We start from the raw sequence: 22,807 nt of genomic DNA, 5'->3' as shown, positions 1-22,807 counted from the left end.
TAGTTTGCACTCTTGGAACAAGAACAAAAATGAAGCATTGGCAAGATTGACACCATAGACTTAATTGGGAATCCCAGTGGTTCCCAAACTCTCTGGGAGTTTGGGAGCTGCAGTAAGTCTGTGTGTGGGTGGGGGGAGGGGGGAGAATGCGGCAACACAATCCCCAGAATTGCACCATTGCCAGGGGTGACAGGGGCCTTGTGTTTCTCGCCAGCTGCAGCAGCTCCTGGAGCTGCTGGTGGGGTGGGGAAGCCTCTGCAGGGCTCCCCAAGCCTTGGAAAATGTAAAAATAAAGATAGCGACTCATTTCTGGTTTTCGATCATGAAATTAGAAGTGGGGTCACGATCTTTATTTTTAGATACCGAACCTATTGAATATTATTCATAGCAGTGACAGAACATAGCTAATAAAATTCTCAATTCAATGTGGACTTTAAAAGAAAAGCAACTTCTGCAAATGCTTGCATGAGCACAAATGGGCTTCCTTATAAATATCAATGGAAAATAGCTGTGTAGAAACTCCTTCTTTAGGATAGGAGCAGGGGTGACACCACTGAAAAGACCTTGCCCCTTCTGGAAAAGGCCCCATCTGTAGTGCACAGGGTGCATGTGTTCGTTTATCTAAGTCAATAGCTTTCCAACTCTTAATCCTCATGAAACCTTTCTACATTGCTTTGTCTTCTGACTATCTTTGCATGTGTTCATGGGGTCTCTGCACATTATAAAGGACCTTGGGGCATGTACCATGGTGCGTTCTCAGTTGTGTACTTACTGATCTTCTCATGGAGAACTCCCTTCTAAATTTCTGAGCAACCTCAGGGCTCCTCTACATATAACTTTTAATTAACTAATTCAAGTGATCGCTGTCCTTGTACTAGGAGGTTGTGCAGTCAAGTGTGGCTGCTCCTTATGTGAGCCACCAACATGGTTCTCCTTGGCATAGATTTTTTTGCTGGCCTCCATTTGTTTGTTCTAATTCTGGACACAAATGCCTGAAGATCAAGGAAATGTATATGGCACCTGCATAAACCACATTCAGATTTTTCTTCTTGTTTTAGACTCTCAGCTGTGCTGTGGTCAACCCAAGTGTCAGTGAGATGGGCCGGGGTGAGACATTATTGTAGTGAGGTCACTGAACGGGCCGAAATATGCTAGGAGCCATATAAGTACCTAGATAGGCAGCTTCTATATTTATAGCGTTCAGAGTGGATTATTCACTTGGCATTGAAGGACAACATGATTTAGATGTGAGTTTTTCAATGAGGCAGGAGAGATTTCTTGCTTTTTTATTTTGCTTTTGGTATACCACGCTGAAAACAGGTTATTTGTCCAGAGTAAACCAAAACTACCTAAAATAAATGGTGTTGATATCGGCGTATGTCCAATTAATTAACTTGGTAATGGGGCAGAGGAAGGAAGGATAATAATAATAATAAATAATAATAATAATAAATAATAATAACAGGTATTTATATACCGCCTTTTTTGGTCTTTATTCAAGACTTTATTCAAGCCGGTTTACATAGGCAGGCTTTATTTAAATCCCTTATTAAATAGGGATTTTTACAATTTGAAAGAAGGTTCTTTCTTTCAAGAACCACTACATTCAGATGTTTCATTCCGATCTGGCTTCGTCATATTAAATGCTCGTCATATTAAAAAATAATGCTCGTCATATTAAAAAATCAATACTCTTTGCTTAGTTTCAATGCAGGCGTCACCTGAGGGTGCTAACCGCATCCCCTCTCCATTTTGTAGGCAGCTGATATTGTTTTTTTCTCCCCTTTTCTTTCAGCTGGATAAATGTTTCTGTTTTCATTTTGTCACATGCCCTTAGCCTCTCCTTTAGTTATGGAATTAAACGGTAGACTTTTCTCCCCAAAAGCTGGCATCCTTGTTCCAGCCAGGCTGCCAAGTCTCCCACACCCAGCTGTGCCCAGAACGTTGCACTAGTCTGCCTTCCTGTCTGAGGCAGCACATAGCTTAGCTCTCAGATTCTCACAGTAAATCATGAAGGGCCTAACAAATCCCCTCAGCCTGCTCGGAAGATCCCAAAGATTTTACTGGCAGCTGAGTTGGCAAGTCTCGCTTTTTCTCCAGTTGAAATGGTTGTTGTGCAGGCGGAGTCTGAAATGAGACATTAAGAAGCAGCCATAAAATATTTTTGCAAACACGCGTGCCAATACATGTTAGCATATGAAAAGGTGCCACGTTATCCATTTAGAGTCCAGTGTTAAATACAACTTCTCATGTGTATGGGAGGGGCGCAGAGCTTTTGTTCACATTCTGCAAAACTTAAAGCAGTGTAAATAGTAGAATGAGATAAATTTGTCAGAACCCAGAGAGAGACAGTCGGACTGGGGCATTTCATTGCCAGGGGAATAAAGCCTCAGAGAGACCAGGCATACTGAATTGTGTGGGGAAGCTCTGTAGTTCAGTTATGTGAAGTTGCTTTTCATCCACTTTAGAAGCTGAATGTACATGGCTATTGTGTTCTTTGGCCGCAGGCCAAGTTTTTGTGGACCCTGGGTCAACCACCCCTTAATTCTACTTGCAACATCCCATGTTTACTGCCTGATTTTAGGTAGAGACAAGCATGTTAAAGTGTCTAAACTTTTCACGTTCGAAGGCGAGTGCTGCCATGGGACCTAGGTATGTGCTTGCACATATAGAATTAGGTGTTTTGTTTTTGTTTTCTCATTTGAATAGGTCTCTGGTGTCACAACATTTGGCAGCTGCTAGAGGTGATTTCTGAACTCATCTTGGCTGTTGGATTGTCCTTCCTTGAGTTGTTTCCTCTTGACTTCAGAGTGGTCTTTTGTGGCCTGGTTGACAACCCAGTCCTGAGCATCCCAGTACCTGCGCCTGCAGCAGTTCAGAAGTGGCTACTGCTGCATCCTAAGGGGCTGGAAAACACAGCTGGGGCTACTTGGAGTGAGGAAGCTTATGCTCCTTTACCTCGTGTAGCAACCAGGCAGCCCCAATGGGTCTCCTTGGATCTGCGCCCACTATTGAGTCTCCTGGACTGGGAGGGGGCTCAGGATGTGGTGGCAGGGTCTGCTGCCATCTCTGCCCCTCCTGCCCTGCTCCCTCCCTCCGCCACACCTCTTCCCCACCCAGACTTTCCTCTCCACTGCCCAGTGATCCCCCGGAGCTTCAGGCAGCGGTCTTCTGTCTGTCGGTCTGCTCAGGTCCAGCATGGGCTTGCACTGAACCAGCTCTGGCACAGGCCCAGTGCACGCTGTCGCAGGCATGTGTTACGGTATGTTTGTGACAGTGTGCACGGCACTGGTCCTGTGCGCGGCGTCACTCAGGCCCAAAAGCAGCCAGTGGGTCACGTGATTGCCCACAAGAGCGTGTGGAGCTACTGGTGGGAACTGTGTAAGGGAAAATGATTTTATGAATTATATCTCTGTGTGGGCAAGTTCGTGGGGCTCTTGCAGTTTGTCGTTGCTGTTGCCCTTTTTGAAGCTGTCTGCTTGGGCTGGAGATCTGTTTTGGTACCCTTGACATGAAAAGGTGCGATAGTTCAAACCTCTTTTTTGAGTATATTTGTCCTCATTATTCTGTCCTTGAATGTGTTAGTTTATTGGAAGCAAGTTCTGCTTCTAAGACTTCTTTTCATAGCCTTCTTTGAAGTATAATAATTTTATTAAACTACTTTGGAAGCTAAGAGACAAGCCTAGAAGCACTACAAGGAGGGCAGAGAATGGAGAATAATGTCAGGACTTTGATATTCTTCTTCTCTGAGGACACAAAGAGCAGTAGCTCCAAATAATTTTAAACTGTATTAGGGCAATTATACAGACAATTACAAACTGTACTAGATAATTCTGGAATAGGCACTGTGTAATCATCTTTTTTTTTTTTTCTTTAAAGGAATATTGTTTTGTAGGAAATGGCTTCCAAGGAGATAGCCACTTGGTTTTGGTGGGCAAGCATTGCATATTCATTGGGTAATTATCAGGAGTAATAATTATTCAATAAGATTCAAATTGCCAAGAGCATGTCGCTGTTAACTTATGCTACTCAGATTAAAAAGGACATGCGAATGGAAACCAGCATGCTCATTTATATAGTACAGTATTTTCATTTTAAAATATAATTCTTAATGTTGCTGTAAAAAGAAAATGTATGTATGACTTTTTAACAAAAAGTTAACATACCAGTTTACATAGCTCAATAAATAAGTAGTCCCCTGTCCCCGTAGGGCTCACAGTCTAACAAAAGATACAAAAAAGACACCAGCAAGCAGCCACTAGAATATATGCTGTTCTGGGGGGAATAGGACAGTTGCTTTCCCCCTACTAAATATAGGAGAACTACCACAGTAAAAGCACTCTCTTTGCCCAGTGAGCAAGGCTAATACATAATGTTGTGAGTGCCTTATTTCTATTTTTTAAAATTTATTTGTCACATTTCAGAGTGTCTTGGGTTTTTTATTCTTTTTAAAAAGTGTCAGGATCTCACTGGAGAAAGTTATGCAGCAGAAAGAATGTGTAACAAATTGGCTGATGTTTGACTACCCCTTTGTGCTACTTGATAGGAAGAACAGGATGGAATGTTTTGAACCAGATTAAATAGTGAATCATAAGTTGTCCAGGCTTCTCTGAAGCTCACATCCTTGAGTTCTGAAATATGTGTGTAGTCCCTTGTAAGAGTGCTCTACTATTGGCTTTTTGCTAGTGTTGCTTTTGTTAGTTTGTGAGCCCTTTGGGGACCTGGAACTAGTTATTTAACTGCTTTGAACTGCTTTGTAATTTTGCTATTATTGTTGAAAAGCAGCATATAAATATTATTACTGTTGTTACTAATAGTGTGAAAATATTGCTTCAGGAGGAATTGTGTGTAACTAAAGCTTCTGTACCCTTGCAAAATCTAGTGGTATGGGTACAATCAAGATTTTACTTTACATGTTGTGCATTACAGGTGTGCGCCACTTAACGATGGGGATACGTTCTCTTATCCCCGTTGTTATGCGATTAGGTCATTAAGTGAGCATTCAGTCCAGTGTAGTGCCTTTGTTGTGTAAACAGACACTCCCTGGCTGCACAGGCTACTGGAGATAGATTGCCTCTTCTTTACATTAAGAGCCTCTCTGTTGTGTAAACAGACACTCTGCTCTAGGCTATGGGAATCCTGACAGTCTCATTAAGAGCCTCTTTGCTGTGCTTTGACCACGGTTGCAATTGCGGTCTGTTGTTAAGCAGACGGTTGTTAAGCGACACACGCCTGTGCTTTACTCTGCAGTTTCAAATACTACTGTTTTGCTTTTGGGGTTTCTTTGGATCATATTCCAGGAGTAGCCTAAAATGAACTTAGAATTCGGAATAACGAATGAATTTAACATTCTGATATTTGTCAGCACATTTTCTTTTTGAAATTCAGTTTCTTCTAAAAACCTATTAATATTAATAGGGAAATCAAAAATGAATTCATACAAATTTGCATTTACTGTAAGAGCACATGTAAATAAGAAAGAACCTGTAGAAACTACTGTCAAGGGTAATTAGTAGGCTTGTTCTGATTTGTAATCAACATAATCAGAAATGTGCTTGTGATAATATTTCTTGTTAAAATGCTAACTCAGGTTGCAAAATTCATTTGTAGCCTCTCAGGGCACAAATACCTTTTTGAGCAGGAGACGAGTATTGCAAATACCTTGAGAGACAGTTAGGCATTTTCCGAGAACAACGTATTTAAAAATACAGGTGTGGACCACTTAATGACGTTCTCCGATCCCAGTTGTTATCCGATTAAGTCATTAAGCAAACACTCAGCCCAATCTAGTATAAACAGCCTTTGTTGTATAAAAAGATACTCCCTGAAAGGCACTAGCTGGCTGCAGGGGCGACCGGAGATAGTTTGGCTCTTCTTTGCATTAAGAGTCTCTTTGTTGTGAAGCAGACACTCTAGTAAGCAGACACTCTGCTGCAGGCCATGGGAGACCTATCCCAATCCTATCCAACTTTCCAACATCAGGGCAGTTGCAATGCAGCCCCAAGGTAAGGGAACAAATGTTCCCATATCTTGAGGAGGCCTCTGTGACTGCCTCCCCAACCCAGGAAACAGTGCATGCCTTCCATAGGCACGGCAGCACTGGCACTGGAAAATTGGATAGTATTGGGCCCTGCATCATTAAGAGCCTCTTTGTTGTGCTTTGACCACCATCTTATATGTGGTCCATCATTAAGCAGAAGGTTGTTAAGTGGTGCACACCTGTATCTCTTCTATCCTCAATTTGCTGCTTTTGCTTCACCTTATAGAATTTGAGTGATTGCTTTGGAGTGTACTCCTTATTGCTTTTTATACACTTGGAGATCCTAAAACAGACTCAGTTAGAAAATTGTTTTGTGTTACGTCCCACTGGAGTTGGCAGATGCTCCTTGTTCTAAGGAAATTGTCCTTATTAGAGAACATCTGAGTCCCACTGAACTCACTTTGTATCCCTATAATTAATAAAGAACAGAAAACCTCAGGGCTATTGTGAGGTGTCACAGTGACAAGCTGCACTAGGTTTTCTAGGAGATGGGTGGGAGTTAAATGTGAGTTTTCGGTGGCAACTGCATGCCAAACCTCTGCTGTACAGTAAGTAAAATGGGAGATGTGAGATTCAAAGTGGAGAAGCTCCGATTTGCAACTCAGTCTGCAGATTAACCCATACAGTGTAAGATTGTGATTCAGTATGTGTCCCAAGATGGTGAGTCCTGGTTGCCAGAGAGTATTGCATTCAACAAGCGCACTGTCTGTACAAATACACTCTCTGACAGCCCAAGCGTTAGCATAACAGGGCCAATCGACCTACACTGTATCCTATGCTGGTTAGGAGCAGGCTGGAGGTCTACGTGGGGTAAGGGCACATTTTCCCTTCATCCCAGGTAAAGCTCTAGCCTGTCCAATGGGGCTACTTGAATTTGTAACAGCAAAATGGCTGGTGTAAGTCTGAGAAGACTGGGTGGGTCCCCATTCATTTCAATATTTTATTTGTAGTATATTAGACTTGATGCTCCCATGGTATGTGACTACATTTGGGGAAATGTTATAAACCTGTACTTTTAACAAGCTATAATCTTTTAACAATGATAGTCAATGGGACTTACTCCTGAGTAAGTGTGGATAGGATTGCAGCCTAGGATCATAAAAAATGTTCCTGCTTGATGATGTCACATCCGGTCATGACATCACTTCCAGTGGGTCCTGACAGATTCTCGTTCTAAAAAGTGGGTACCAGTACTAAACGTGTGAGAGCCACTGGGATATGGCATATGGCAGATTCACCACTCATGCCCCCCTCCTGGGCCTGATCCACCCCCTCTGTCCTCTCCTACACAGAAACGCCCCTATGCCAAGTTGCAAGTAAAAAAAAGTGTTTACTTACCACTCACTGGCCCTCTGGTTGCGCCCCCCCCCCCAGTAGCATACAGCTTGTGCTCCATTGGCACATCTCCATGCTATAACTTGGAGGGAGACAGAATTGGGCTAAAAGGTATTTGGAAGTAAGTCCCATTGCAGTGGGACTTGTTTTTGGTTAAACGTGGATGAGATTGTAATTGAAAGAGGCAGCATCTTGATTTTCTACCTTCTTCACCCTGCAGGTTCGAAAGCATGTGAATGACTTATATGAAGATCTGAGAGATGGACATAACTTGATCTCTCTCTTAGAAGTTCTTTCAGGAGACACCCTGGTGAGCTTGTTAATTTTTGTGCCATAGTTTCAGACTTCAGGGAGCTTGCAAATGTAACTGATATTAGTTCTTGAGTTTCTCTCTCAATTCTTTGTTGTTATAACTGGGGGCATCAAGAGACAGTTTTAGAATTGCATATAATTAGTTCGATGTGTTTTGTTTAACAGTTTTTTTTGTTGGCAATTGCCCTGATTTAACTGTAAGCCTATTTCTACAATGTGCTTGTTTTTTTAGTCTTTCTTAATCTTCTCCAGCAAATGTGGGATGCTAAATATTACTTCCCATTAAAGAACACAATTTCCAAGTAGCAATGGAAAATGCTCCCACTTGTAATTGTCTAACACTCCCCTCTGGTGTCATTTCCTTTTGTTGTGAACATTACTTTCCCTTGCTTGGCACTTGTTCCCTACATTATGTTCTTCTGTTCATACTCTTCTCTTCATTTGTGGTTTGTCTTGTCTTTGCTGTCCTGTCTTCTGCCTGTTGTGTTCATTAGCCAAGGGAGCGAGATTTTTTGAAGACCTTACGGTTGGTGAGTTCAGCAGAAGCATGCCCGTTTGAACAGCATGAGGATGAGGAGGATGAGGATAAGGGGGTATGTGCCGACCCCCCCTAACTCTACTAATGTAGTATTTGCTGAGTGGTGACTGCTAACGTGAAAGTAATGTCTTAGTCTGGTGCTGTGCTGTGGTTTGTTAGAAAGGATTGGGAGGGAAAAGAATATATTATGGGGACTGCCTTTAATATAGAAAAGTACTGGTGGTGCAAATGATTTTGGATCATCCATCAGGACCCATTGAAAAGATTGACAATTTACAGAAACTTTTTGCACAGCTCTTCTTCTGTTTAAGGAACTTGCAGACAATTTCTGATGGATTATCTTTTATAAGTGTGTTTGCAAACTGTAACACGTACATTTTTTTTCTTGGCAAGGGACATGATTTTTGCTGCAACAGTGCAAATGTGCTGTCAGAGTTGGGCAAATAATGCCACAAGTAAACCAGTCAGTAACTCTGTGATTTCCGTTTGAACATGGCAGTGTGATTGAGTTCTGTTGCTTGCAGCCTAATCCACAAACCATTTAGCTGGAGGACCCTCTGAGTGAACTAGCTTATTATTATATAATACATAGTGCAGTCAATGTATATGGTGATCTATAAACATAAGCCAAAAAAAAAGGCAGGTCCTTTGATTGGTATAACTAACAATCAAAATTTCCACAAAGGGAGGGAGGAGACAAGAGTATTGGGGAATCCATGTGATTACATGTAGTTACAGCCCATTGGAGTTCAGTGGTTTTGTGGATTAGAGGTATAGATAACTCATTGGCTGAAGATGTAGTAATTTTTCTCCAGTAGCTCAAATACGATGGTAGTGGATACATATTTGAATGATGCTTCTCACGTAGTAGATATTTTGCTTTCTCACAGGATTTATTTTTATAGCATCTGATGCTGAGGTAGCCTTTTTAATAATGCCTTTTGTCTTCCAGATGGGAAATATCTCCTTTTAAACAGTAAGGCACTGAGTATTGTCCAAACAGGTTGCTTTGTTCTTATAAGAAAGTGATATTTTTTAATGTTTACTCACATCAAAGCAAAAAAACAAAAACCCAGACACTTTTGAGGTCTGTTCTGTTCTTGGATGCCCATTTATATATGGTCCTGATCCTGCACTTTTGGAATTGTTGTGCATTTTTCCAAGGATAAGAAAATATCTCAAAATATTTCTGTTTTATTACACATATAGAATGCTTTTCCTGTAGTATTTTTAACTCTGACAGCCTTGAATTTTATAAGATTATTCCTTTTAGCAGTTGTTTTCCAAATTTTGTGTGTGCTTGTGTGTTCTGTTCATGAGAATTTTACTCTGTTAAAGTTTGCAAATTTCATTTGTATAGGTAAACTCTCAGTTTTATGTAAACACACATTTGGGCACAGTGCTTAAAGCATTCTTAGCAGTCCTTAAAACAAATTACTCTATCTTTTGTCAGTGCTTCACTGACCATTGCCTCTGGTCTAATGTAGTTGGCCATAGCCTAAAAAACATTGTTCACCAAACCGCGGCCCACAGGTCAGATCTAGCTCAGTGCTGAACCCCCTCTGCACTGTGAGCAGCGCTTACCATTCCACAATGCTGTTTGGAAGAAGCCCCTCTGATCCTGTTATGTGATCCTCCATGCAGTTGTATCTGCCTGGAAATGAGGGCGCAAAGCCTGTAGCCAGTGGGGTTAAGACATGACTGCCTAGAGCGTCATGCAACAGAGATCAGAGGGACTTCTTGTGAGCTGTATGGCAGAATAATAAGCACTGGTCCAAATAGGGACTGCACAGCATTTGCAAGTTTGGTGACTGCTGGCCTAAAACAGAGCCAAGAACATTTAAACCTATTGAAATCATTGGAGATTAGTGCATTTAGCTGAGTGTTAGATTATGGTCCTTGTTTTTAATGAGACTATACTGCAGTAAGTGGTCACTGAACTCCTTGTAAAAGCTAGGACTTCATTTCTGTTTGAATTGGGCCTTTCTCCCACTTTAAAATAATATTGCTCATGTTTTCTCTTGGCACACACATACTATTCCAAAGAAAAACTGAGTCCACTTACGGAAAAAAACAAAACGTTGAGAGTATATTTGGGTTATTGTGTTTTGAAACCACACAAATGGTATGATTCTCTGGATATAATGTGTAGTCCAGACCATTCATGCTCTCATGGCATTTCATTTTGCATATGCTTTCTTTTCTGTAGCTGGGACTAAACCACACATTCTGCCAGTGGTGTGGAAGCTGCTGTAGTGCTGCACCTTCTGGAAAGTGGGGTAGTTGCCATAATGATGAATTGCAATATAGACTTATTCCATTATCTTGGTAACGTGAGATGAAGCTGCACTGCAGGAGTTCCCACAAGGCAGGCAGAACACCCAGCCCTATACATTTTATGATTTTAATCTCATAAAAGTGCACTGTAGCTGGATTGTGATGGTAGAAAACTGGTAGTATGGGGGGGAAAAAAACACATTTAATTGGTTATAAAGCCCAAGCTATTCTCCTTCCTGCAAGGTATCCTCTGGCTGGGAGAAGGCAGCTGCCATTTAGAGAGCTAGAAAAAAGGGTGTCTGAAGGCTTATCGGATTTCAACTGTAATCCTAACCACACTTTCCTGAGAGTAAGCCCAATTGAACAAAATAGAACTTACCTCTAAGTAGACCTTGTTAGGATTGTGCCCTTCTTTTTTCTTATAATTAGAGGTGTGGTTTTTCATTTTCATTTTTTGCAGATTTTATTTTTTTTTATATAAATGAGGAGTGCAGAAATTGGTGTTATGTGTTTATTTCAAAGGCACATCTTTTATAAATTTGCTTTAAAAATGTACTGGGTAGGTGATTAGGTGTCGGCAGATGCATCTGTCAGCAGATTCAGATTCAGCCACTGTCATTACCCATGTAGCCTCCCCAGTCCATCCTAACCAAACTTCAGTGACCGATATGTAGAAGTGTTAGAAAATGGTTTTGTTTTTTCGTAGGTTTTTTTTTCCAAATGGGAGGAGCAGAAAGCGGTGTTGTGTGTTTTTATTTAAAAAATAAATGAAATTTATTTATTTGAAAATTTAGATGTAAAATTTAGAATGAGAACTTGGAATAAAAATACGTAACACAGCTTTCTGCTTTTCAGATGAAGAAGTCTGGAAAAAACCCATTTCCAAATACCCCTGGTTATCACTGAAAAATCAAACCTCTACTTATCACATAGGATTGAGCCTTTAGTCACAAACTCGTAACTGGCCCTAGCTTCAGCTCTGAACTCCAGTGCAGCGCTGGGTGTTGCAAACGTGCCATAAGGCATATCTGTGGCACCCAGAGACGCTGCTGGTGCTGGGAGTCAGCGCCACGTGGCTGGCTGGCTGGTGGTAAGTCTTCTCAGGGTGGGAGAGGGAGGTGAGAGTGGGCAGAATGCGGCGGAGGGAGGGGATGATTGGGCCTGGGAGGGGGGTGAAGATGGCTGCAGACTCTGCTGCCTTATCCTTACCTCACTTCCTGCCTAGGCATGGGCTTCTTCAGGTCTGTGCCCGTTCAAAAGTGGGTGTAGTTCCGAGGAGACCTATTGGCTCTGCGGCTTCAGCAAGTGCTCCCTTACTCCAGGGAGACTCCTGGCGCTAGGCCAGTGCTTATTGGATCAAGTAGTAGCCTTGGTGTCGCTGGAGACCTGGACGCTGCTGGGTTTAGGATTGGGCTGCCCATTGCCGTCTTTCCTACTGGTCAGTAGTTCATGAGGGTGTGGTTCTCAGTGTACCAAGCTATTGGCCATGGCTCAGTGAGAGAGGGAAGGTTTCTGGATTCTTGGTCTTGCGGAGCGCACCCAGCTACTGAGAACCAAATAGCTTCTCCTATTGGGCTGTAATTAGCAGGTTGTCTGAAGAAGTATTCATCGCTGAGCTGTAGAAGTTGTGTTGTAGCATGCTTCAGTCCATCACTGCAAAGGTTTGTGAAAAATCTGAAACCAGGAAGAAGAGAATTAATAATTTGGATTATATTGTCACATAAATTGAAATGTTTCTCCTGTAGCTATTCTCCAGTGGCTATGCAAATGATGTAATTCTTGTGTAATTCTTCCTCTTTGTGATTTTTTACTAACTGCATGCAGTTTTGCTGTTGTTATTCTTAACCTGCTGTATATAATTTACATTTTTTTTCCTTGACAGCTTCTTTAGCTTTCCTCATTCATGTTGTGCTTTGCAAACATATCTAAAATAAAATTGTGTGATAATAGACACTGCTAGAAATTATACATGATAAACATAGATAGGCTCTGTGTTTCTCCTAATGTGAATTTCCTTTTAGTGCATTTGGAATAGTTTTTGTAATTTAATACACCTGGAAACTATTACATCAGAACTGGTAATCTGCGGATTTTCCATAATGTTGAAGGAGCAGGAGTTGGTGGGAATACTGTATCCTGATGATAGGTTTTTCATGAAAATTTCATGTGCGTTTCCTATTCTTATGTAAGGTTTTCCACATGTGTTACCTAGGAACTGGCCCTATGGGCCATTTTACACGTTTTGTATTTTAGGTGTAAACCGGATATTCTAACTATACCCCCAAAAGTGTAAAATGTGAAGGCAACAAATATGTGTTCACAAAAAATGGAACATGCAGACACACTTGTCAGCGAGCTGTGATTGACTACAGCTCCCTGTTGATTAAATGCTCAGTGGAAAACCTCTGTTTACATAATGTGTGATGTGACCTTTAAGCCCTACCCTTTAGTCAGTAGTTCCCAAACATTTTTGACTGGCAGCTCCCCTGACCTACTGAGCCATTGGCTGCAGCTTCCCATGAGGGCTACAGTCCTATAGGTTGTATAGGGCAGCAGGTTTTTTCATTTTTTAAAAATTTCCAAATTAATAACAGACAATACATATACAATACATACACACAAACAATCAAAGGTAAAGTATAGCATGTCCTGTTTACTTATATCCCTTTCATTATTACTGGGGCATCTGCCTTCTACATAAGAAGGCCAGATATGAATTAAAAAGGTAAAACATTATATTCTTTTTCTGGGTAACCTTCTTGTGAGCCATTTCCTCTGGGTCCTTCCTGCTCTGCTGAGTCAGAATGGAACTGGATCTCAACAAGCTGTCCAGGTACCACTCTGACTGCCTGTGTAGGACTCTTGTAGTGTATTAGCAACTCTGAAGGTAGATTCTCTAGGCATGAACATGGCGTATGTTAGTTTATTGAGGGACATACCTTGTACATTGAGGCATCATGTCTGCAATATGAACTTGATCCTGAAATTCAAAACATATGGTTAGATCCCACTCATGGTTGGAGAACTCTCTTACCTTTAGTGTAATTCATAATGGATGTGAAGGTCTGTTTACATGATCCTTGTGAAATTATGGCCTATGAAACCAATGACGTATCTGAGATACTGTATTGTATCTAAATGCACAGAACAAGATGCCTCAGAAAAAAGGAACTTCTATTATCATTTAAATCAGAGTTGCTTTCCTCCAGAGCCATTAGGCTGCATAAAAGTATTGTTGAAATTTTCCTTCAGTGGAGTGTCTTGGAACATTATAAGTAAATTTGCAGAAGGATATCATTAGTCTTGAAACTAGTAAATTTTTGTGGCATAGAAAGCCTCACTTTCTTCATTTTCTATTTTTAGCCCAGAGAGAAAGGTCGGATGCGTTTTCACAGACTACAGAATGTACAAATTGCACTTGATTATTTGAAAAAACGGCAGGTAAGAGAACACTTTGGAAGCAAACTTAAAACGTGTTTATTGATGAAGCAGGAATAACATTCTCTGTTGCTTTATCTGTATATTGGTATATTTGGTATATTTGGTTATACTGCTAACTGGGTAAGAGGCACTTTTTAAGTGGGTGCTCTTCTTTTATTTAGCAGGGGGAGAGTAACTGGTCCTCCTCGCCCTCCAGCAGTGTCTTTTCTAATGCCTGTCTGCTGGTGTTCTTTTGCATCTTTTCTGTTTGTGAGCCCTTTTGGGACAGTGGCCATTAGTTGTTTGTTTTTTCTCTGTAAACCGCTTTGTGAACTTTCCGTTGAAAAGCGGTATATAAATACTGTTGATGATGATGATGATGATATGATATAAAAAGGAAATGGGATTTTTCAGCTATGATATTTGGACTGAGTTTGTTATTGAACCAAATAAGTGGGAAGGTTTGATATTATATTTGACTGCCCCTAGAAAACGTAGCATTATAATATCCTGTCTGTGTATATCCTGAGTTTGTTTTCCAGTGTTTCCTCTCCTCTAAAGCGATGTCAGTCAAAATTGCTAATGTTCCTGGATTGTATGCTCCTGGGAAAAAGGAGAGAGAGGATATCTGAGCAGTGGCTTATTCATTCATTCATTTATTAATTATACTGGTGCTCATTAGACATAGGGGTGTAAAGGTAAGCCATGCCTATGCATCATTACCAGTGGTTTTCCACCATCTGTTCTGAAACACAGCCTCCGGCTGAGGCTTATTACATCTTCACATATTTTCCTACACGGACCCCATGATCCTTGCTACAGACAGGTCTAATGATGGAAGGAGCAGGCTCACAGGATCAGTTCTAGATTCCTACTACAGTAGGAGTGGGACAATACTGGTGTCTTCTTCCTGAATAAATAGCAAATATCTGGTTCCTGCATTTAGGCTGAGGAGGTTGTAAATGGCTCCAATACTGTTTCTGATGTTAGTTTCACTGAAAGATTTGGAAACGTGTATGAAATTGTCCAGAGAATTACTACATATATGTGAGATTTTAGGATGCAAGAATGATAATCTGGTAAAGTTTCTGACACCCTAGGAGCCCAATCCTGAGCTCGGCGTGCCGGCTCACTGCCAGTATGCACTGTCACAAACTTGCCTTATGGCACGTTTGTGGACCATAGCACCAGTACTCTGCCAGTGGTAGCCCAGCGCTGGCTAGTGCTGGAGCTCTGCCGCTTGGCAGTTGCACGGACTACTGAGCAGTGGTAAGGTAGGTGGCGGCGGAAAGGAGGCATTTCAGGGAGGCGGGGGGAGGATGGGGAGAGGGCGGGGAGGAGGCGTTCCAGGGGGGAGGGAGCGGGGCGGAAGAGAGGCGGGCCTGAGCCTCTGTTTCAGGCCACCAGCCCAACACAAAGGCTCAAAATTCTATGCTGACCCAAGGGTCAGCATGGAATCAAGTAGCCTCATTGCAGGGCTACTCGGCTTACCTGGGGGGAAGGGAATGAAAGTCCTCTTCTCCTGAGAAGTCGCCAGCAGTGCCTGCGAAGCATGCAGGATGCAGTGGCAGCCATTTTTTGCGCTGCTGCAGCCCTGCGCACCAGGCAGCTCAGGATTGGGCTGCCTGGCTGCAACCCTATCTGCACTTACTTGGGAATAAGCCTCACTGACTTGGGAGTAAGCCTCAGTGTCAATTTACATTGACTTATTTCTGAGTAGACAGGCATAGAATTGGGCTCTAGGCTATCTTTGTGATTCATATCTGAGTGACGATTCTCATGTTACAGAGATGTACAACACATATATGTTCGAAGCATATTTTCTACAGACATTTTCAGTGCAGAGGAATTTAATGCAACTAGTTAAAGCAGTGGTTCTCACACATTTAGCAGTGGGACCCACTTTTTAGAATAAGCATCTGTTCAGGACCCACCGGAAGTGATGTCATGACCGAAAGTTACATAATCAAGCAGGAACATTTTTAAGAATCCTAGGCTGCAATCCTACCCACACTTACCCAGGAGTAAGTCCCATTGACTAGCATTATTAAAAGAATATACATAGTAGCTTGTTAAAAGCACAGGTCTGTAACATTTCTCCAAATGTAGTCACATACCATGGGAGCATCAAGTCTAATATATGAAAAATAAAATATTGAAATAAATGGGGACCCACCTGAAATTGGCTTGTGACCCACCTAGTGGGTCCCAACACACAGTTTGAGAAACATTGAGTTAAAGGCTTGTGAAATTTCACAGTGGTTTGGAGAGACGGATCCTCATCTTTACACCATCCCAGTACAATTCTCCTGTCTTTACCTCTATTTCGTCTTTTCATTACCATTTATGACTTCAGCCTCATCTCCGCTACTAAGCTCTCTCCCCCGCTTGCTACTCCAGCCTCTCCTCCCACCTACTCCTCAGCACCATTTTTCTACCCTGGTAGGCATAAAGCAGGGCACAATGGAGACATAATGAAAATCTGTGCCACTCAAGATATTAAAGAACTGTTGCAACCTCTTATATTACAAGTGGCCATTGTTGCAGATTTGGTAAAATACCGTAGAAACAGTGATGAGCACATTATAGCCATATTTAAGCACTTTTAAGCTTCATTTATTTCAATGGGAGAGATTTAAGAGCTTACCCAATGAAATGAGTGGGATGTAAAGTGGTTAATTTTGGTGGAAAGGTCTGCTAGTGCACCAAGTTTAAGGCATTTTGGAGTCTTTGAAAAGTATATTGCATGCCTGTATTGATAGACTTGTCATCCTTCCTGTCTATATTATGTTTAGACAGGCTTTCTAATATGATGTTTCCAGTGCCACCTTCTGGCTCATGTTGTAATGGCTATGTGTGTCACTTCTGTTATATTTGTTGGATATTAACCTTCTTGTTGTATGAAATTTGTGCTTCCATCTGGGCTGTGAATTTGGAAGTTTTGTGTATCGACTTCACAGCCCTGGCTTCCATGATTATTTCAGTTTACTGCAAGGCATTGCTTTTCAGCTGGTGGTGCTCTTATCTGACATATTGCGAAGTACCACTGGCAGAGATGTACTTCTGAAGGAAAACAGCAATGCACCTAAAGGAGAACTTTAGTGGAAAGTATTGATGTCTTGGCTTCCAGAAATAGGGTCATTGTTAGGTTGATAATTTTTATAGGATCCTTGAACTAATCATTCTCCTGGAATGTTGGTTATAGAACTTACATGAGAAATTTAAAAATATTGTATGTTCTGAAATGCAAGGCAAGAGGAAATAAACACTAAAGAACTTTGGAGCTGGAAGTGGCAAATTGTGGAATTTGTGTATGGAAAGAAAGACAAGAGGAAACCATGCAGGAATCAGCAGGTTTATTAAGGTGCAATACCTGCTGAGTTGAGGTTTTTCTTTAGGGACAACTGAACATGCTTGATTAGAAGAAAAAAAATACAACTAATTGAGTTGCCTCTGAGGAAGTCACTTGGCCCAAATTGTGTTGGGTCTGAATAAACTTATTGTTTCCTATGCATACTGTAAGATTTCCTTTTCCATTGTCTATAATGCTGCCTTTCTGCGGCTTCTCTCACCTTGCCTATGATGCATAGGATGTATTATGCTGCTTTGCTAGAAATGAAGGTTTTTTGAAACATTCTTGGGAAGATGTAATCTGGCTTTCTGACTTTCTTAATTGTTTTAATTGTGGAGAATATTTCCCATAAAATATAGTTGCAATAATACGTGCAGGTCAGACGCCATTGCATTTTAATTGCAGTACTGGCTTCTAACTAATATACCCTATTATTTTTTTGATCAGCATGAGCATCAGATTCCTCTCTTTCAACAGGGAATTTTCTCTCCAATCGAATAAGCAAATAATAATGCAAATAAGCTTAGCATAATAATAAGGTTCTCAAAGTAGTTAGAAAGTACTGTATAAATTAAAGGATATGGGAGTTATAAATAAAACTGAAGCTTAATATTGAATCTTTAGGATTGTATTCAATATTGTTAATTAGTCAGCATGTGCGCAGCTCCTTGAAAAAATGAAGAGGTGTTAGCATGGTAATTATTATTATTAGTGGTAGTATTATCTATGTAAAGATTAGTGTAGTTTGCTTGCTTTAGTTTTAATTGGCTAAACTCTCACATGCAGACTCTGTTTCATGCTGTTGAGCTTTTCCCAGTGTAGACATTAGTGGAAGATGCTGTATCTCTTAAAAATCCAATGTGAAGTAGACCCTGTGAGGAGGTCAAATTAGTTATTTCGCATGATGCGGCCTCCTGGTTTTTCTTTTTCTTCTTCTTTTCTTCTACTTTTGAGTAGAGCTGCAAAGGATTGGGTCATATCAGTAAGCCTCCTAGCTGCTGTGCATGACCCTCCTCCCTCTTGCTGCTTCTGTCCCCACTCTCACGCAGTCCATCCCAGCCCCTCCCATCTTGTTTACGGATGGGATGGGGACAGTAAGGGAATGTTTAAAGAGAACTCCACAAACACAGTCTTAAGTCTTTTAAAGGAAAGACTTGTGACTTTTTGAGTACTCAAAATGCTCCGGGCAACTCGGAACGTCTGCCTATTAGGACTTGTTTTCGAGTCAAGTTGCGGGGGGTGTGGAGACTCACGAGCTAAGCCATGCTGGATTCGCCCATCCCTAGTATTTACTATTGCACATATTGAGAATCCCAATTGTCTTCCCATTACCGTAATCTCTCACAAGTGTTAGAATATATATTTTTCAACTCCATATGATTAACTATTTTGCAAATTCTTTTTCTTTCTTGTCGCAAATGATAGGTGAAACTGGTGAACATTAGGAACGATGACATAACAGATGGGAATCCCAAATTGACTTTGGGATTAATATGGACCATAATTTTGCACTTTCAGGTAAGGTGTTGTTACTTCTAGTGCACATTGAATCCTCAGCTCTTGTATTTAATGACTTTTGTTTTCAGATGTGGCTAGATCTCTAAATTTATGCAGTGAACAAATTTCATGTAGTGGTATGTCAGGTTTGTGTAGTAATTGATTGTCTGTGGTATGCCACTCTTGCTTTATTTTGAAATAACATCAGATTGTAAATTTTCTTGCAGTCTTGCAGTCTACATTTAGATAATAAGAATACACTCTTTTCACATCTGTCAGTTCAGCTTTTTGGAATTTGAGAGTTCAGTATGCATTAACAAAGTTGGGGCTCTTATTAAAATTAAAAAGGGGAATTGTACTGTGCAGTAATTACATCTGAAGAACATGTTTCATGCATTTAGCTGAAGCCTCCAGCACAGTACCTCTGAGAAGAATTTTATTAGGGGTTACAACGTTTATTGGGGGCCCCTCCCAAATGGGGAGGGGGCATTTGGGGCAGGCAGAATGTGGGGGGGGGGGGCTGACAGCCAGAATAGTCTTTGGAGTCCAAGTCTACCGGGCTTCTTGATGCAGAGCCCAAGTCTACCTGGTCATGCAGCATTGGCAGCTAGATACAGTAATATGGAAAACAAATCACGCTCCTAAGTCTCTCTGAAATCTTCGAAATATAGAAAATCCATTGCGGAAAGTTAGCATCATTGTATTTAGGCTCGCACTAGAATGGACTGTGTGCACCAAAACCTGCTTCTGCAGCAGCTGTAGCCCAGTGATTTTCTTGTTAAAAATGTTGGGTTTGTCAGTTGTTGTGGATCACACTAGATGGCACTAGAATTATTGCACTGAGCATGCTATTGAGTTTTGTCATGCATCTTCCTGATCTTTGTGATACGTGGTATTAATGTTTCTCATCTATGATGCCTGGAAGTAGATGATCCCTAATTCTCATTTACATAATTATAGCATTCTTAGGAACTGTGGTACAGCATTATAGATTTGTATCTGGTGTTAGAAATATGCAGAGCACTTCAAGCCACATCGTTTTTGTTTAATATTGAAATTTATGTATTTTAAAAACAATACCTCTGTAAGTGACAGTTGCAGAACACATTTATATTCCTGACTACAAAAGCTAAATAGAAATAGAGTTGTAAATAGTAAAACATTTATGACATAGAAATCATTATAAAGCACACAATGTATCTTGGTCAATTTTCATATATTTTTAATTGATGGCTGTTTGGATTTTGATGAAGATTATACCACCTCACATCTGTGCTTGCAAGATGGGACACTGAAATATTTTATTACCTGCACTTTGGAGCGCTAGGCCTAACTTGCACGCTTTCAACATAAGAAAAGCTGTTGAGCCCCCCACCCCCACACTACTGTCATTCTGTAACTGAGCAAAGTTACAGTGAGCTCATTCAGATGTTGGGTGCAAGTAAGTAGTGCTTTTGCTGATGGTGCTTCTGCTGTAACGTGCATAGGAAAACCAGGGATGTTACAAACCCTAAATGACCTGTGAACTCTGAAGGTCCCTTTTCATGGCAATAAACACATAACTTGGCACTTTCTTTGCTTCTGTGAAGTGTTTGAACCTGCCTATGAATTAGAGATGCACTGAAATTCTAAACTATGGAATGTACTTCCAAGCAAGGCCTGCTTGACTCCCTCTTTACATTCCTGTCTGTTTTCAGCAGACATTTCATAGAATCATAGAGTTGTAAGGCACCCACAAGGTCATCTAGTCCCACCCCCTGCCTGTAGTAGGAAATCCTCCTAGAGAATCTCTAGCATGTGTTTGTTTAGTCTCGCTTGATTTGGTGAAAGGTAGAAATGTGCTCCTGCAGTCATCCCACCTTCTCTTCCAACAGTGCAACCAGTTTGCACTTGCTGCATGTGTAGTCCTCAGTAACTGCAGGCAAGAAGATAAACATATGCCTTGCACGTCACCACTGCAGCGAATTTGCCTTCCACTTTCTCTCCCTCTTCACACTGGTGAAGAGCACAGGGCTTGCTCTCTGCCAGGTCTCTGACAGCTCGAAGTGAGTGCCTCTTTCCATTGGCCCCTGTTTGCCACAGAGCATGCTGGTCAGGATGCAGGTGAGCTGCTCCGCTCCCAGATGCCTCTGCCTGATAATATAGGCTGGCTCTGTATAGGTTGGAAATAGCCCCTGGTCTATGTAAAATATCTTAGGAAAATATTTGAGAATTCTCTCCTGATCTTGCCATGGGAACTGATGTCCGAAAGCACAGAAATTTCTGACCAGTGCTTTGCCTGTTGTTGCTTATCAGTGGAGAAATCAAGGCAGTAAGGGATAAGCTCCCAGCTACATTTAATGAGGTGCTTTATCTTAAGAAGAGGGGAAATACTGGGACAGGGAGGGGTTTTACACATTTGAGTCTAAGTGATTATTCTCTGCTTGGTCCTATTCTGGTCGTGTAACAGGATGCAGTTGGCCAATAACAATTTCCTCCAATGCATTCCTCTGGACTGTCTCCAGAACAGTCTCTTGAACCCCATCTCTGAAGCTTCAGTTATAATCTGCTCATGATTTAAAACAGGCAGCAAAAGGTCAATGACGGATCATTTTAGGGATCTATAATTGGAGTTGTTTAACGTCTGAGATTTAATCCTGTCCTGTAGGATGTGATAAGCCACTATTTCCTTCGTGTTTCCCAATAACAAATGTATGGTGAACTCTTGTTTATAAAGATAACTTTTGAAGGGGTATTTTTTATATATCCTAAAAGGATTCCTGGTTACATCTGACTGAAGTGTCCCTAAGGGCACAATACTAACCAGGTCTACTCAGAAGTAAGTCCTATTTTGTTCAATGGGGCTTACTCTCAAGAAAGTGTGGTTAGGATTGCAGCCTTAGTCACTTCAGTTAAATCGATGTCCAAATACCTCTCATCCTCTTTGGACTGGATGCTTCTTGAGGATTCTTCTTTCTCTTTTGTTCGGTTCATTTGTAAAGATAGACCTCCAGGCCTCTGCTTTGTCCATTGGGGTTAAGCATTTGGTTCATTAGGTTCGTTTGTAAAGATAAACCTCCAGGCCTCTGCTTTGTTCATTGGGGTTAAGCAGTGATATAAGATGATTGTGAAGTGAAATAAGATAGCTTTGATGTCATGGTAGTGGTGATTCTTCCATGCAGAATGTTTTGGAAAGTTATGCTATAACTTTGACAAGAACTGAATTGCTTCTGGTTTAATTACCTGTGCAGTTTGTTACTGTTCTTGGAACATGATACTGTTTGCCACTCTGGATCCGGATGCAATCAATGTCTGTGCTTAAATGTTCTCCTATTTCAGTTCACCTTCATTCACCCAGTTCTATTTCAAGCAATTTACATGAGAAGAGGTGTTAGACCATCTATCTAGTTTCACATAATTTCTAAGTTGCAATATTATTGAAGCCCAATGGCTTTATACATGTTTTAGAATGGTGATGATTAAAGAAAGGAGAAATGGCTTTCTGCTTCTTAGTCATGCATGACAGTGGTCAGGGTTGTCTCATGTCCATTTCATCTGTCTGTATGAAAAATGCTGATGCTCGTTTGAGAGCCGGTTCAGATATTTCTCCCAGTTATTCAAGTCAGCATTTCAGTGAACTCTCCATTCATACCAGCAGGATAATGTTAGAAGAGATGCTCACAGGAAATGGCATCTTAACAGCCACTGAAACCAGTGGACCTTAACAGTGTTTTTGGCTGAATTATATCCTGTGCTTTTAACTTTGAAGAAGTTTACTTCATAAAGATTGTTAATGATACTATGAGGCACTTCATCCTGTTGGGGTGGGGAGAGGAGAATAGGGAAGTGCGGGGGAGGTAAGGGAACATACTTCCCCTTACCTCCCCATAAGCCTCCTGCTCGCCAATGTGTCATCTTGGACATGTGCTATCTCTTTAGCTGGCCCTAGTCCAAAGAGAAAGGGGCATGTTGGGAAACAAGAAAGGGGATAACTTCTGGTGCAAGTTGCCCACACCTGGTGCCACCCTTTCCACCTTCCAACACACCTCCTGCCTTC

The 22,807-nt window shown here is 41.2% G+C and overlaps 1 protein-coding gene across 1 annotated transcript in view; it reads left to right on the top strand.

Annotated features, from left to right (window-relative positions):
- The window catches only part of DST (dystonin), a 312,958-nt gene that overhangs the window by 64,095 nt on the left and 226,056 nt on the right, over window positions 1-22,807 (top strand). Inside the window, exons 3-6 of the mRNA XM_066612418.1 lie at window positions 7,596-7,685; window positions 8,182-8,217; window positions 13,866-13,943; window positions 18,700-18,792. Coding sequence (XP_066468515.1) covers window positions 7,596-7,685; window positions 8,182-8,217; window positions 13,866-13,943; window positions 18,700-18,792 — 297 coding nt within the window. The remainder of the gene's footprint in view (window positions 1-7,595; window positions 7,686-8,181; window positions 8,218-13,865; window positions 13,944-18,699; window positions 18,793-22,807) is intronic.

Source organism: Tiliqua scincoides, chromosome 1 (assembly GCF_035046505.1).
Source record: "Tiliqua scincoides isolate rTilSci1 chromosome 1, rTilSci1.hap2, whole genome shotgun sequence".
In the NCBI taxonomy this organism is placed as follows: domain Eukaryota; kingdom Metazoa; phylum Chordata; class Lepidosauria; order Squamata; family Scincidae; genus Tiliqua; species Tiliqua scincoides.
The sequence above is the reverse complement of the archived record's forward strand: the minus strand, read 5'-3'. Positions and strand labels throughout refer to the sequence as shown.